Source organism: Rhopilema esculentum, chromosome 8, assembly GCF_057945365.1.
Source record: "Rhopilema esculentum isolate cy_ngs chromosome 8, ASM5794536v1, whole genome shotgun sequence".
Classification (NCBI taxonomy): domain Eukaryota; kingdom Metazoa; phylum Cnidaria; class Scyphozoa; order Rhizostomeae; family Rhizostomatidae; genus Rhopilema; species Rhopilema esculentum.
In genome coordinates, this window is record NC_142822.1 from 3,807,888 (window position 1) to 3,822,052 (window position 14,165).

At 37.8% G+C, this 14,165-nt stretch overlaps 1 protein-coding gene across 2 annotated transcripts; it reads left to right on the forward strand.

Moving 5' to 3' along the window:
- The first annotated feature begins 1,431 nt into the window (after positions 1–1,431).
- LOC135695037 (uncharacterized) lies at positions 1,432–9,506 on the forward strand. Of its 2 annotated transcripts, none has more exons than XM_089109755.1 (2): positions 1,432–1,633; positions 8,352–9,506. In XM_089109755.1, exons 1-2 carry the CDS (start codon positions 1,552–1,554, stop codon positions 8,777–8,779), a joined length of 510 nt encoding a protein of 169 aa, XP_088965881.1. In that variant the 5' UTR covers positions 1,432–1,551; the 3' UTR covers positions 8,780–9,506. The 2 variants fall into 2 exon arrangements, with proteins under 2 accessions (XP_088965881.1, XP_065070049.2); XM_065213977.2 differs by lacking the exon at positions 1,432–1,633 and adding an exon at positions 4,539–4,770.
- Positions 9,507–14,165: the final 4,659 nt, after the last annotated feature.

Genomic DNA, 14,165 nt, shown 5'->3' on the forward strand with positions numbered 1-14,165 from the left:
ATTCAGCCCCTCTGGTTAGGCAATTAGGATGGTTATGCGATTATCGCTATATATGAACAATACTTATGTAAACAATGCTTATGCTTTTTAGATAACTTAAAGCATCCAACAGGTTGAGTCCTTTATCTACATTTGTCCTGCCTTTCTCTAAAATATTAACGCTTCAATTCTCATTCACTGAAAACCTGGGTCCAGGCTCATGCTTTATAAAAAAGATATATTTTTCTATTGATAATCGATAAGAGAAAAAATATCTTATTTTACATAAAGTGAGTCTGGTACCCAGGGTAATCCACTAATAGTGATGTTCACAATTAAAGTAAATGTCATACGCAGGGGCGTACTCACCGGGGGGGGGGGGGGAGTATGGCTGTGGTACACCCCCACTTTTTGAAAGTTGGTCGGTAAATTTTACGGATGGTCGGTAAATGTTATGGATTGTCGGTAGATGCGTATCTTGACTTTATATATTATATAAGTGTTTATTCATTGACTAGCAAGAGCTGAATTTTGGTCGGTAAGTTCACCCGTTTACACCCCCCCTCCCCCTCCGAATCGTCAAGGTACGCCCCTGGTCATACTATACACAAAAACGAAGTGCATAGCTTCAAATTTCATTTTGCAGTGAACCAAAATTATTTTAATGGGAAAAGGGAGGTGGTTGAATTCAACATTGAAAATTCCTCGTATTCAACTTCGACGTTAGTATTCTATGTCTCTTGGCAGTGGTTGGAGCTGTTTTGGCCTGAGACACTGTACTTGATCGCGTTGAATCTGTATTGTTAGCAACAAGATGCAAGGAGAGATAAAAACCAGCTTTTGGAATTTGTAAGGATTATTAAAAAGCCACCGACCACCTTAAACTTCTTAAGTGGACCTCCATTTTGAAAATATTCAAAAGCGAATCCGAAATAATTCTAATGCTATGAATATTTTTTGCAAATGGGGCAATGCACTCTTGCAAATTGCGCACAAGATTTCCACGATTTTCAGGATTTCCAGGATTTCCAGGATTTTCAGGTAGAACAACAGGATATCCATCAAAGGTGTGCGGGATTTCCAATTATGATTTTGCCCCTCGCTATTTGCTATTCCCTCAAGGTTTGTGCAGAAAAAATACACTCAAACATAACCTACGTCATAAAACGGAAGTAAAAATCTCAAAAAGTAAGATCTAGTCTAATGTTTGCAGTTTCTGATACTCGAATTTTTTTTTTAAATTCTCTTTTACGTAAAGTCTATGCGCAAGTGTATGTTTTCTTATACTGTTTGTGCGCATATTACCCAACTTGTTAGCATTAAATATTTGAAGCTCTCTAAAACCCACTGATATGCAAATTGCAAACAATTGTCTATCATTTCGAAATGTGAGTCTTAAAATGCTTAATACTGCTTTAATTCGATACAGAATAGATTCTGTGACGTTTTAAAGCTTGAAATTTGACGGTTGGAAATATACAGATGTAGCTTTGGAAATGAAGAAGCAACGATTTGCTTGTGGCTCAATAAGTATTTTTGAGAGTTTCTTTCCAGTAAGCAAATTCACATAAAATGCTGTCACCATTTCATAGTGGAAGATGGAATGTCAACCATTCACCAAGCCATTGTAGTGGATTGATTCTGAGTTCTTCATGTGAGTAACAGTATCGTAAATTCCTTTTTGCGTGCATCACTGGTTGGGAAACAGGAAAAGGCTGCAAGACGCGGCTATCTCTGGCATGGCTCTCACTGACACTTGCGCATTTGCAACTGCAATGACCGCTGTTTTCTTCCTAGAAAAAAGGTCATCTTGTTCAGGGGTGGATCCAGAAAAAATTTGAAGGAGGGGCAGTTGGTAGTGGGGGCGCTAAAATATTTGCAAAAATTGGTGACGAGAGTTCGCTGTATACAAATATTTCAGATCCATTTTCGGAATAAACAACATAACTTTGAGATAATTCTTGAAACAAATTAACCTATCGGTCTCAGAAACTTTTTCACTTGGTTCTCATTCTTCAAAAGGGGCGCACAATTTCCAAAAAAAGGGGGCCAGACTTGCTTCAACTCGTTGAAGGAGGGATAACTGCCCCAAGTTGCCCCCCTTGAATCCGCCATTGATCTTGTTTTGTTTGTGGTAGCAGAGAATTTTTCAGATTTATGTTGCCAAATTTTATGTATCAAAATGCCATGAATTGTTTGGTATTAATGATAAACGACATTTATAAAATCAACATCAATATAAACTATTTTTCGAATAACATCGAAATACAAAGAAATTGCAAACTTTATATTTGTGAAATTTAAGAAATTGAATAGAGTTTCATCAATCAAGCCTACATTGTGCTAGTGTATTTCCCTTCCTACGATCTTTTTGTGGTGAAGACAGACAGTAAGATAAACAAAGCTTTGAGCACAATTCATAAGGATGACTTAGAAATAAAATCAGGCACAGAATCTAAAATATTTAAAAAATTGAGGCTAGAATAAATGACTTTTCTGTTCAGCAGCTCATTTAAACGCATTTTTAAGTGTATTTCTTATGAAAATCTACAAAGTCCTTGATAAATTTATTGACAAAGATTCACCCTCTATAAAGTTCTTGATTAAGCACATCTAGGTAAAAGTGTTCTTAGATCTCTTGATATGAGCATAGCAAAGATGGAATGAAAAGTACAATGGGACATTCTCTAGAAGTATATCGTATGAGATCATCATACTTTCGAAATGGCCGGACACGTTGAAATGCGAAGACTAACCAAGCTGCCAATGCTGTGATTCATTAAAAAAATTTGGTGCATCCCAATCAGTTACTAATCGGATTTATTTGGATTTTGTTGTCAGCCTTGAGTAGCCACGGAAGGGGATATGAAACGTTGTAAATATGAACGCTTCAACTATCTTGGCTTTAAGAATCGACTTCTTAAGCAACCTGTTTAGAAAAAGTCAAAGAAACGTATTACCTACGTAATGTAATCTTAAAACGACGAGAAATATTTTTTAGTTAGACATCGTCGAGAGAACTATAATTATGGGCCAACGACATATGGCATTTTTTCAGAATAACCTCCTTGTTATGGCCTTGTTATAGGATCACTTTAAAAAGTATAATTACAATCTTGGTTGATCTTTATATTTTCAGTTTGCTGTTATATTTATTGCTATTTGCTACTTTAACTATTTTAGAATTTGCATTCACAAGTATAGAGATTCTGAATTGGCTTATTCAGTTTTAAATTTATTGACATTGCTGGTCATAAGGCCTCAAGAGGGCATTCATGTCTCCTCTAAAGGAATGCCTTAGACGTACAGTTATTTCCCCCCCCCCCGATTGTCATTCTAGTTCGAAGACCCTTACGAAATGTTTGGGGCCCTGACATTACGCTGGATCGGCGGAAACGCAACCCACCCTGGTCACCAATATGCTACGAGGTTGTTAATCTTTTGAAAAGTCATCTTCCATTTCTCTGCGAAAGAAATTGCCAAGAACAGCATCATGAAACAAATTTCTTTGAGAGTATTTTATTTTATATGGTTAATATAAATCAGGGCAGACGTTAAACTTACTCCATCAGCGTTCCGCTACTGCCTTACTTGACGGATGCTACAACACTCCGTCACTTTAACATATGGCAATGAGCCATGGTTGGTATACCCAATTCGACCGTCAACTGTAGTTATTCAGTGTCTTCTTCTGTTGATGTTCGTCGGTTTAAATGACTTGACTCAACTACATTAAAAACCAAGTGATGGAGTTCAAGTAGGGTGTTCAAAAGAGGACAGGCATGCATAACTACTACTGTTTGTACATCTTGGCCTTTCATCGTGCATCTCTATCATCCTGTATGATTATATTCTACATAGTTTGGTATATAGTACTTTTAAAGATTTTAGGTCATCTTATCAGAAGAGAAGAGAGAGATGATGTTAAGTAAGAAACAATTGCCTTTGATAGGTGTCAGAGCTTCAAAATGCAGAAAAAGCAGCAGTGTGCCTTAAGCAGATTCTTTTTTTCTATAGCAACATTTCTTATCTTAAATGCTGTTTCATGGAAGTTACCAAACTTTGGCTTCTCTTCCTTGTATCGACGGCTGATTGCTTCGGTTGAGTTTAAAATACAACAATTATTTTCTGTGCTTGGCTACATGCTATTTCAAAAAATGGCTTAGCATAAACGAAAGCATCCTGTCCAGCTATTAAGGAGCAGAAAATACCTCTCTGCCTGTCAATTTGCCTGTCCTAGGCCCTCTAAGCCTCCATCTTAACGTCGTTCTCCCACCCAGCCACCTTCTGCCACACATCCGCATGTACATACAAAAGCTATGCTACCGGGAACATCGACTGATCATTCATGCCCTTATAGTAACTTCATGGACCCCTGTCGTTGTTTAAACACCTTGAAAATCGTTCATTGACTTTACGTAGCTCTTTGTTTACTATAACCCCATTCACATGGGATCATGACAGCGTTATTCATGCTCAAGTTGACATTCAGGTCTGGGGAAGATCAGATTGTGGTTTGGGAATCCTATCGGATCAAAATTGCCAACGAATATTTGATCTATAACAAAGCAGCATATTTGAGATCACGTTTCAAAAGAAGACACTAACCGGTCCTCTGCTAGGCCAGTGTGTATCAGCACCACAAAGGCAAGTTCCCAGTTGAGCTCAAATGCAACAGATAACAGCAAACAGACAAGATGCAGAAGAGAAACTCGATAATGCGAGCATTCTCATTTTCAAATGGAGCGAACAAAGATTCTTCAATGCAAAAGACGAAGTCAAGATCACTTGGTAAGGGCATCCAGTAGTATCACAAAAACTATATGTTGAAAATGGCCAGTTCCATTGTATCCGAGATTTTGTACTTTAGAATCATTCAAGAAATTTTTTCCTTATATAAGTTTAAGATATATAGATTGTTTTTTATATAGAAATGTGGATAGAAAGCTGCATATCGGAATTGTTACTGAGGTATTCTGGGAATACTCGCTGTTCCATGAAGGCCAATGCGCCTGCTCTGTTTCATGGAAATTGTCAGTTTTATCAACAGCTGCAATATAGTTAATCAAAATATGAAGAAAAACACACTCTTCTCTGGGAACGTTTACTTTCCTTAACAAACTTGATTTTCAAAAAACAAATCCTTCTTGGATGCCTTCCGCCAGTCGAGTATATGTTTTTTCACGGAAGGCATATCCTCACTTCATTTACTTGAATCCGAATAAACATCGGCAAGGAAATACCTAAATCTCTAGTCAAGCTCCAACCATAGATTTTGCATTTTCATCGACTAATTTTTACCAATAGTAACAATTATAGACATGACTTGGGAAACCTTGAAACGATGACGTCACACAACGGTATCACAGAAAAAGTCTAAGAAGGTGCTAAATGCCACGAAATTGATCATGTTTTATTATGTGCGTTTCATCTGATTTCTTTCTTCGAATCTAAACTCACAGAAGTTATCAAAATTCAACATCAACCTTTATTTGAGAGGAAATTCAGTACATGTGGCATATAGTCGATCTTATCGAATCATTTGACATAATTTCATATCTGAATTGTTTACCACTCCCTCTTCGTAATCATTTCTTATCATCTCCCAATTCTTCCTTCATTTCCTCTGGTCGTCAAAAATAGAAAGCTAAATTGTTGAATGATTTGAAGGTTGTCACTTGGTTATCACAAATCAAATGTCAAAAATCAGACTGGAGCCAAGTGCCGTTGACAAGATGGGGACTCAGCTCTCTCTGAAGGATTTTGAGGGACAGAGTCCCCGAAATTGCTTATACTTGGTCGTGCGAATTCCTAACTTGGTTGATTCGTATGTGAACCTACCCCTCATTATAGATGTAGTTATTTTTGTGGGAGATTACATGTTACTATTTATCACAAAAGGAATTGTATCAACACCACAACTTCCCTCCGAAACCTTCTATGAAGGCACCTTTGATCACGTGTACCCACTTTCGTCGGAACCCCACCCGACCCTGTAATGCGCGTGGTTTCATGAATACTGCCAACAAAAAGAGTTTCCGATGAATCATATTTTGTGTGTGTGACTGAACTTATTACAACGCTCACTCGTAGAGTTGTCAAGGGATGACGTCACAAAAACCTATTTTTAGAATTTTTGAAATTTGCTCCCATATTCTGAAAGAGCATCATGAAATGCCTCTAAATCTTCAAAATCAGCTAAAGGTATCACAAATTGGCTGAGATATGACCAGATGAGCACAAGCTCTGACCCCATTAAACCTCTGTAATTTGGTCTGAGTTCATAACTTTATATCCTGGGTACCAGACTCACTCTATATAAAAAAAGAGCAGGAGAGGCTGCTTATACTGATCAATTTTCGGGGTAAAGGAATATCCAGCTAATATATTTGCCACCATTATGTAGACTAAAAAGTGTTAATTTCGAAACCCACTCGCATCTACCGCGGGTTACCCGCGAACAGGAATAAAAGACATTAGTGACATCTGTTTTCTTCTTGGGTGCACCTGCAGACATGAAATAAATCCGCGGCGGGTAGTTTGAAAAACAATATGCATTCATTAAATTTGTAAACAACTTTTTTCTTTGATCAGAAAACCCTTTTCAATTAAAAATACGGCCACCAAACCTGAATACGACGGCACCATAGATTGAACCACCAGAAAACGAAAGTGTATCCACAAAACATCATTCGAGGCTAAAGTCGTGTCATGTTATGAGTCATCTTCCTGAATTAGTGTCAATGTGATCACGGTGGTTTAAATAGAGTTATTGCTGCTTATTGTGCGCAATAGTTATGAAAATGGTCGGGTTGTGCGGAATGGGAGTTGCATTGTAAGAAAGATTGCTGGTAAGTGTTCAGTTTTACAGGTTTAAAGTTGTCGATGAAGTTTTTCCACAAGCAAATATAGAGTGATATTGCCTATTATTATTGGTTGTCATCTATAAAGCAAACATTTATAAGATACAAGAATGGTTTATTAAAAACTTAGACCGTTCTGCATTTAGGCCACAGTTTGTTTGTTTGCAAAATAGGCGCATGAAGGATTGATGCTTTGGTTAGATTATGTTTATGCATCAGTTTGAGTTCATTTGTTATGAAGATAAAAAAATTATATATCATAGAGATGGGAATGCAGGTGGCAAAAGTTTGGAAAAAATTGACTGCGCTTTGTTGCGCTCTAGTGAGAATTTTGCTTGGGCGGGTGTCACGAGGGCCTACAGTCGTAGGGTACAGTCAAATGTATTATAACTCAATAAACAAATTTCCAAATTATCGAATACTTAAATCATCAATAATTAGGCTAAATTATCCTGAATGGAGAATTTTTGTTGAGTAGCCAACTCGGGCTAAACACTAGATTTCTGTATAAATTCTTTGAAGGGAAAGGTAAAAATGACCTACATGTTTACTTGGACCAGTTCCCCTTTTTTCTTGATAATGATTTCACTTGACCTGCAGTGTATCATTTTTTGTGCTCTCTGACTCACAATGTTACAGCGATTGCAAAAAAGGAAAATTTTATCAATGATATAATACGAAAATGGGGATTTGTTTAAATTAAGTGTCAACAGAAAGTCTACCGCTCCCCAAGGACCACGTCTTGCCCCAATTCTACCGTCAATAGCCATAATTGACTTGGCTTGGGATCATGAATATGGACGAGAACTCTTAGTAGTCACACTTCAGATGTTCTGTTCCAAGTTAATTGATATTATAATGTTTATTAACCGATTAGCAAAAAAGTCAAGCAAATGTCCAACATTAGTTGAAATACTATTTCTTATCTTTGTTCTTATTTACTAAAAAGCCATTGCTTTGAGTAAAAATAGCCTTGCATTGGCTTCGACTCAAAAGGCAATCGGATAACAACTGGTGGTTTTTCATTCTTTCAAAGAACTTTCTGTTTCCTTAGAGCCCGTTTAAGTCAGCATCAGCATGCCTCAGGCCAGTGCAGAACAGTTGGTGTTCTTTTGCTACCACTCTATTATTTTCCAAGCAGGGACAAAGCTACAGAAATTGTTGATTGGGGAAGGGGGTGCAGATTCCTGCATTTGCCTAAGGTGTGACTGTTGGCAGTAATACAACATGGCCAAACGTCTTCCCGTGAAATCGTAAGCAATTTGAGAATACACAGACATTCTTTGATAGAAATGAAGTTTGGTAGGCATGGATTTGTTGATCGCTGTTAATTTATAGCCTGAGTTTAATCTATTGGAGCGATAATTTTGCTCCATTTGGCACTCTCTTGCATCCCCCTCTAGCTACATTCCAGGCGATCTTTCAAGCCCTCATTTATTTTCGATCCTTTCTTTAATTGTTCGCTAGTTGCAGTTATTCTATCTAATAGTGACCATTGCTTATCCTTAGGTGATAAAGCAACAATGGCAATATATTGCGAAAATGTCCTTTTGCCAAAGCAAGTGACGCATTCGTTCTATGCAACATGGCTTCACTGTTACGAAGAACTGTTCGATGCATCACTGACTGGCAAGGCCTCTCATATAAAATTCGAACTAGGCACGACTTTAGGAAGAAAGGACAGTAGCGAGACTCTAAGCCTTGAAAAGGCAACTTTGTGTGGAATTTCTTTAGATTGTGACTTGAGTGGCACCTATACTCAAACAGAAACTATTCATTATGAAGAAGAAGCAGAACAAGAGGTAAAAGGCAAAGATGATGGCAATCCTCAGGCTGAAAATAATGCAACCGAAAGCTCAAAATCTTCTTACACATCAGGCAGATTGTTCGCTGGGCGAAAGAAAACTTACAGATTTAGCTATAATGGTGATATATGAGAAAGAGTGCTTATGAACAGTACCTTGTAGATCAGTGGTGGCGCTAGCTATTACAGGATGGGAGGGTAATGAGCGTGGCCGGTGAGACCACGCCCCTTGCCTCGTTTAAGAAGAAATATGTAGACTAATTACCCCTCCTCATACCACCCTTTGGCGCCGCCACTGTTGTAGATCATGATTCATAAAATTGTTTTCTTTTTCTATTGTACTCTATGTAGGTTATCTTATGTTGATATACGAACAGAAAATACCAAGCTTCCCTTTCAACCTAGTGTGAGAGCTTTTCTGAATGGCTTAGGTATCAATCATGTTCTTTAAAAAGGAATAGTCAGTAAGAATTTTGAATAACAGTGAAGTCGATAAGCAACCAATTTACTTGAAGTATCTTGAATGCTGAGAAAAGTTCTATTTGTTACGTGAAGAGTTTGGATCATTTCAAATATAGCTGATGACGTTGTGTAATTTTAAATTTTGGCATACCCCTAACGTGAAGTGGTTTGTGTCTTCCATGCAACCGATATTTGTTATGAATAAATTGTTGTAAATTTGTAAATATATTAGTTTGATGAAGTTATTCATTAAATAAACATCGTTTGTATGCAGACTGAAAATAAATTAACAAAGTAGAGCAGTTCAAAGTAAACTGTGTCTAGAGTTGTATGAATCTTCTGCGTTTAATGTAATATAAAGAGAAATCAAATAATATATATTTATCTAATATATCGAATCAATGTTTCTCTTTCATCCAGATTCTCTTCTAACTTGGTTTTGGCACATTTTATCACGGGCAAAAGGCGATTAACTATGATTTATCTCAGAGCCTGATGATTAGCATGCAATGATAAATGAAATTGATATTTTGTTACTTTTGATTCTCCTGACCAAAGTCAAATATGCAAAAAACAGTTTTTTCCCCGTACAATTCTTCGTATCGTAGAATCTAAGCTTCGAAAACTCCCGAAAACTCCCTAGAACTCCCGCAAAATCCTGCATACTCTCGTCAACTCCCGCGAACTCTTTTCTTTCTATGATACCTGATTGCCCCCCCTCCCCCTCCCCCAATATTTTTGGGCGATGCGTTATTGGCCATATCTTCGTGCGTGAAATCTTCAAATCTCGAAAGCCTGATTTCGTGAATTAAGATTCCTATGTGAAGCGTGAAAAATGAGTTTTCCTTGCGATTTGTCGTGAAAAAGCTTAAACTATCCGTGCTGATGAGCAATAGCTGATATTACATTTATTGCTTGCGTGAGCATGAAAACCCAATTTCTTAATGCGTGAATCACAATCACTATGGGGGTGGCTGATTACACATTCTCCTCATAAGAAAATACACATCATATCAGGAATCATGCAATTGGTTTGGAAATACAAAGCATCCTAAATGGCAGTTAAATTTTGGCAGTTAAATTCGAGAAACCCAAGACCGGCGCTTTGTGTTGCCTGAATTCCTGCCAAAATATTTTGCACCATTACACATTTATTAGGGCAACTCTAATAGCAGAAACTGTTCAATTCATTTTAAAATTTAAAAGCCACAAGGATATGAAGTTACAAAAAACTTTGGGCTCCTTGGGTAATCTAACTAAAAATGTCTCTTCAAGGCACTCTGTATGCTTATCCATAATCTTCCAGCAGCAAAGAATTCTATTTGGTTATATGGCCGATGCGAAGGAGGGGAGCTAAATAAACCCCAAACATGATAAGAGAATATACATCGATTCTGTTATCTCAAGCAACTTTAGCGACTCTTGCTCAAGTGGTTAACTGATTAGTAGCTGCTTACATCTAGGAATGAATGGTTAGAAATGAATGTAAGATTTGCCAAAAGGAGAAAAATGTACCATTAAGCATTCGTCGAATTTAAAAGTACGTCCTTGCTGCTTGTCGCTTTGAGATGTAAAAGAAGTGTCTACGGAAGTCTTGCTTATAAATCTTATTTCGATAGATATATATTCTTTGTCCTATTTTTCTTGACACTGTCAAATTATATCTCGTTCTGCCATAATAATTGGTGTTTTTCTTGGAGTTTTACTCAAATCATGAGAATAATCGGGGGGAGGTGGTTGGATCTGGGGGAGGCTAATCAGAATAATCTGGGGGAGGAGGCTTTCTTAGTTAAACCTATACTGTATCTTTATAATATAAGAAAACAACGCCAATACAGTGTTCTTTTCCTTTCTCATGTACGGGTCAAGCAAACAAATGAGGATAAAGTTAATAAGTTTACGTAAGTGCATTTGCTTAGCAGGAATTATTTCAAAATAATGTACACTGTTATCTAAAACTTCCAAAAATTAATTAAAATGGGGGTTGGAATAATAGGGGGTTTTCAAAAATTTAAAAAAATTAATAAGCCGGGTTGGGGGGGGGGTACGATTATCCGGTACTCGAGAGTACGTCATCACCATTAGCCTGCGCGCAGTAGACTCTTCGGGGGAGAAGTGTTTGAGGCTGCGCGCAGGCTACATCATCATAAATTTCGAATGGTGTCACTTTTCGTATGCAAACCCATCCTTACTATGGGTGCCAAAGCCTCAGAAAGTCAAAGGATGAACAACGGGGAAAGGAGTTGCGAAGGAGAGTGACTCTCTGAGGATCTGATACCCAGGGTAACCCAGCCTTTGTCTAGCAGCTACGCTATCTCAATCTTTTGTCCAACTGTATTCTCTTGATATAGTGCTATTTTGAATAGTCTTTGAATTTGGACGAAATAATAGAAAGAACATCATTAATTACCTCTCTGTTAAAGGTAATGTGTCCATATATAAGGACTGCGTATACCCAGCTTGTCAAGCCACCCATCAAAATAACGGTTTGCGATTGGTTAGTCTTCTTGCGATGCAAAACTGCTCACATGAAAAGCTGACCTCGCAGCAGGATAGATAAACAGAACGACCGTAGTGGCTGGGGCGATGACATGAAAAATCACATGTTTCTAAAAAAACCCCGCAGAGTCGCTTGCTCTACCTGGACACATTACCTTTAAATGTACAAAATCAGTTAAATGTAATGCCAATCGCCTAAGATATTGGCACGTGAGCACGGGGTCTTCCCCATCATATCACAGTGATTGGGCGTCTGTCTAAACTTTATGTGAGCCAAGTAAAAGTAAAGTATTACGTTGGCAAACTAAAATTCTTTCATTGGCTTTTTCTTTACCAGCTTTTTATAGTTAACATAGTTAACTGATTTCGTACTTTCAGATGTACTTTCAAATGTTTTCTTTCACCCCTTGACTGTTCCTATGATGGATACCCCAAAAAGGGCCGCCCCCGCTGATTGTTGTCTTTACTTAACCCTGGATCCAGTATAGATGGAATTGGAAGAACATTGACGAATTATGAATACTTTTTTCATAGAAATCTTTATTATCCTTTTTCTGCTGCCAGTTTTCCCCAGTGCGGCGAATATTCCAAACGATAGTAAGTGCGACTTGAGTGTACCCCCGTCATTGAACAGAGTGCTTATTAGGAAAGAACAGTAGGAACAGTAAGCTCCATGGAGCAATAACAATCGCTGTTAGGGCACCCATGATCTCTTTGTTGCAAAATTGTTATGAGATGTTAATGTTAATTTGCCGCTATGCTGCACAAGACGACCACAGTCTGATCAGGGGTATCTCGTTTCTCTTGATGGACCACTGTTGTTTGTATCACTTCGACCGAAGCTGCTGACAAAGGGATCATGCTTATGTGACACTGCTTCAATAAGGACCAATTTGTTGCGAGGCGAACACTACCAACCAACGGCAAAGTTCAAGGAGCGGCAAATACCGCCTGTTTGCACAAGATTGTTTGGGAAAAACTTGATAAGGTAAGGGTTTTTCACCAATGTCAATTTTCCTTAGGAATTCCAATTAATTGTCAATTTGCTAACTTTTAGATCTAGTTTATCACTGTTTAAAAATTCAAAAACACAGGTTTCTACAAACTAAGAGGGTTCAGAAATAATAGCTAAATCGTGCTGGTGCTGACCAACTTACTCGGATTTTCAACCAAATCCAACCGTTTTCAGATCAGGAGCTGGGGAGGAATTCCACGATGTCACTGCCCGGAGGTGTACAAGGGGTTTGCCTAGACTACTTCCGCAGTCCGGTCTCCTTCATGACTCTCTCAAGATTACAGGAAACCGCCAACATATTTGCTATTGTAGGTTTGATGCGTTTTCTCGTATTTAGCAAACCTTAAAAAACGAAAAAGACATTTAGCACAAAAACTAACAAAAACAGTTTCTCAGGAAAACAATGCGTGTTTCCCCCTAAAATACTCTTTCTTGTTTTATTATGATGGTAAAATAAAGGGATGATTGATTACCCAGAGGACTGTAACTTCCTGGCTGATGACCTCTTCTTGAAAATACGTCATCCTTTGATCCCAACCAATAATTGATCCTAACAACATACCGCAAATATCTTCTCTGGAAAAAATGCTTACTTGAAAACCACACAGGACCCAGCTATTCCATCGAACCATCGAAGCATATTTGACAGCTATTTTCGAAATAGCTTTTGTCCATTGCGCAAATGACGCACTTCCAATGTTATTGCTTATATCAATTCATGAAACCTCTGGCCACAGGGGCGTAGCCAAATTGGCTGCGAGGGGTGCCAAACGTTTTTATCGGCAAATACAAGACAAATGTCTATATTCTAAGTATACCATTTATTGCTCCAACTCTTAAAAGAACAAGCTGAGGCTGAGCCACTATTAAATTTAATTTTGAAAAATATTTTACCTCAAAAAAGAGAAGTTTTTTGTCATCTAGGGGTGCTTTTTCAGTGAATTTTCAAATTTGTCGGCAAGTAAATGATGTCTCTAGGTAGAAATTGCAAACTTTAGCAAAATGTAGCACACTTGATATCAATTGCACTGCTTACAACCAGAGCTGCGGAGAGGATTTCTGGGCCCCGGGCCAAAACGAAAGAAAAAAGCAAAACACACCGGAGGCGACCCTTTTAAGGGGTCCGGGGAAATTATTTGAGACGATGGTTGCTAAAATTGCGGCTATTTTGGTTGCTGAAATTGCGATGATGGTTATTACTTCTTAATTATTTTCAATATAGTTGAAGTATGACTGGTATTCTATCGTCACAATGCATGCGTATTTCTTAAATATAGAATATGCAATTCTTTACATTTAAAAGTGGAAAACATTGAAATACCAAATTTGATCAAAACGGACACGCTCCACCAAATAGATTTTCACTATTCAAATAATTTGAAAAACTTTACATCTAGCAATCAGAATGGAACCCTTAAATGTCAATAAAAAACTAGTTGTTTCGATCTTGGAAGAAGCTCGTTTAGATGAGGGGCTAGATGTCTCAAAAAATTGAAGACCAAGAGAAATCAGTCAAGTTTATCTCTATCCTCAAGTGAAACCA

What these genes read in the sequence shown, in the direction of transcription:
- LOC135695037 (XM_065213977.2), top strand. Translation starts at nt 4,677, where the DNA reads ATGCAGAAGAGAAACTCGATAATGCGAGCATTCTCATTTTCAAATGGA. An exon ending in GACGAAGTCAAGATCACTTG is followed by an intron (nt 4,771 to 8,351) that starts GTAAGGGCATCC and finishes GCTTATCCTTAG; the next exon opens with GTGATAAAGCAACAATGGCA.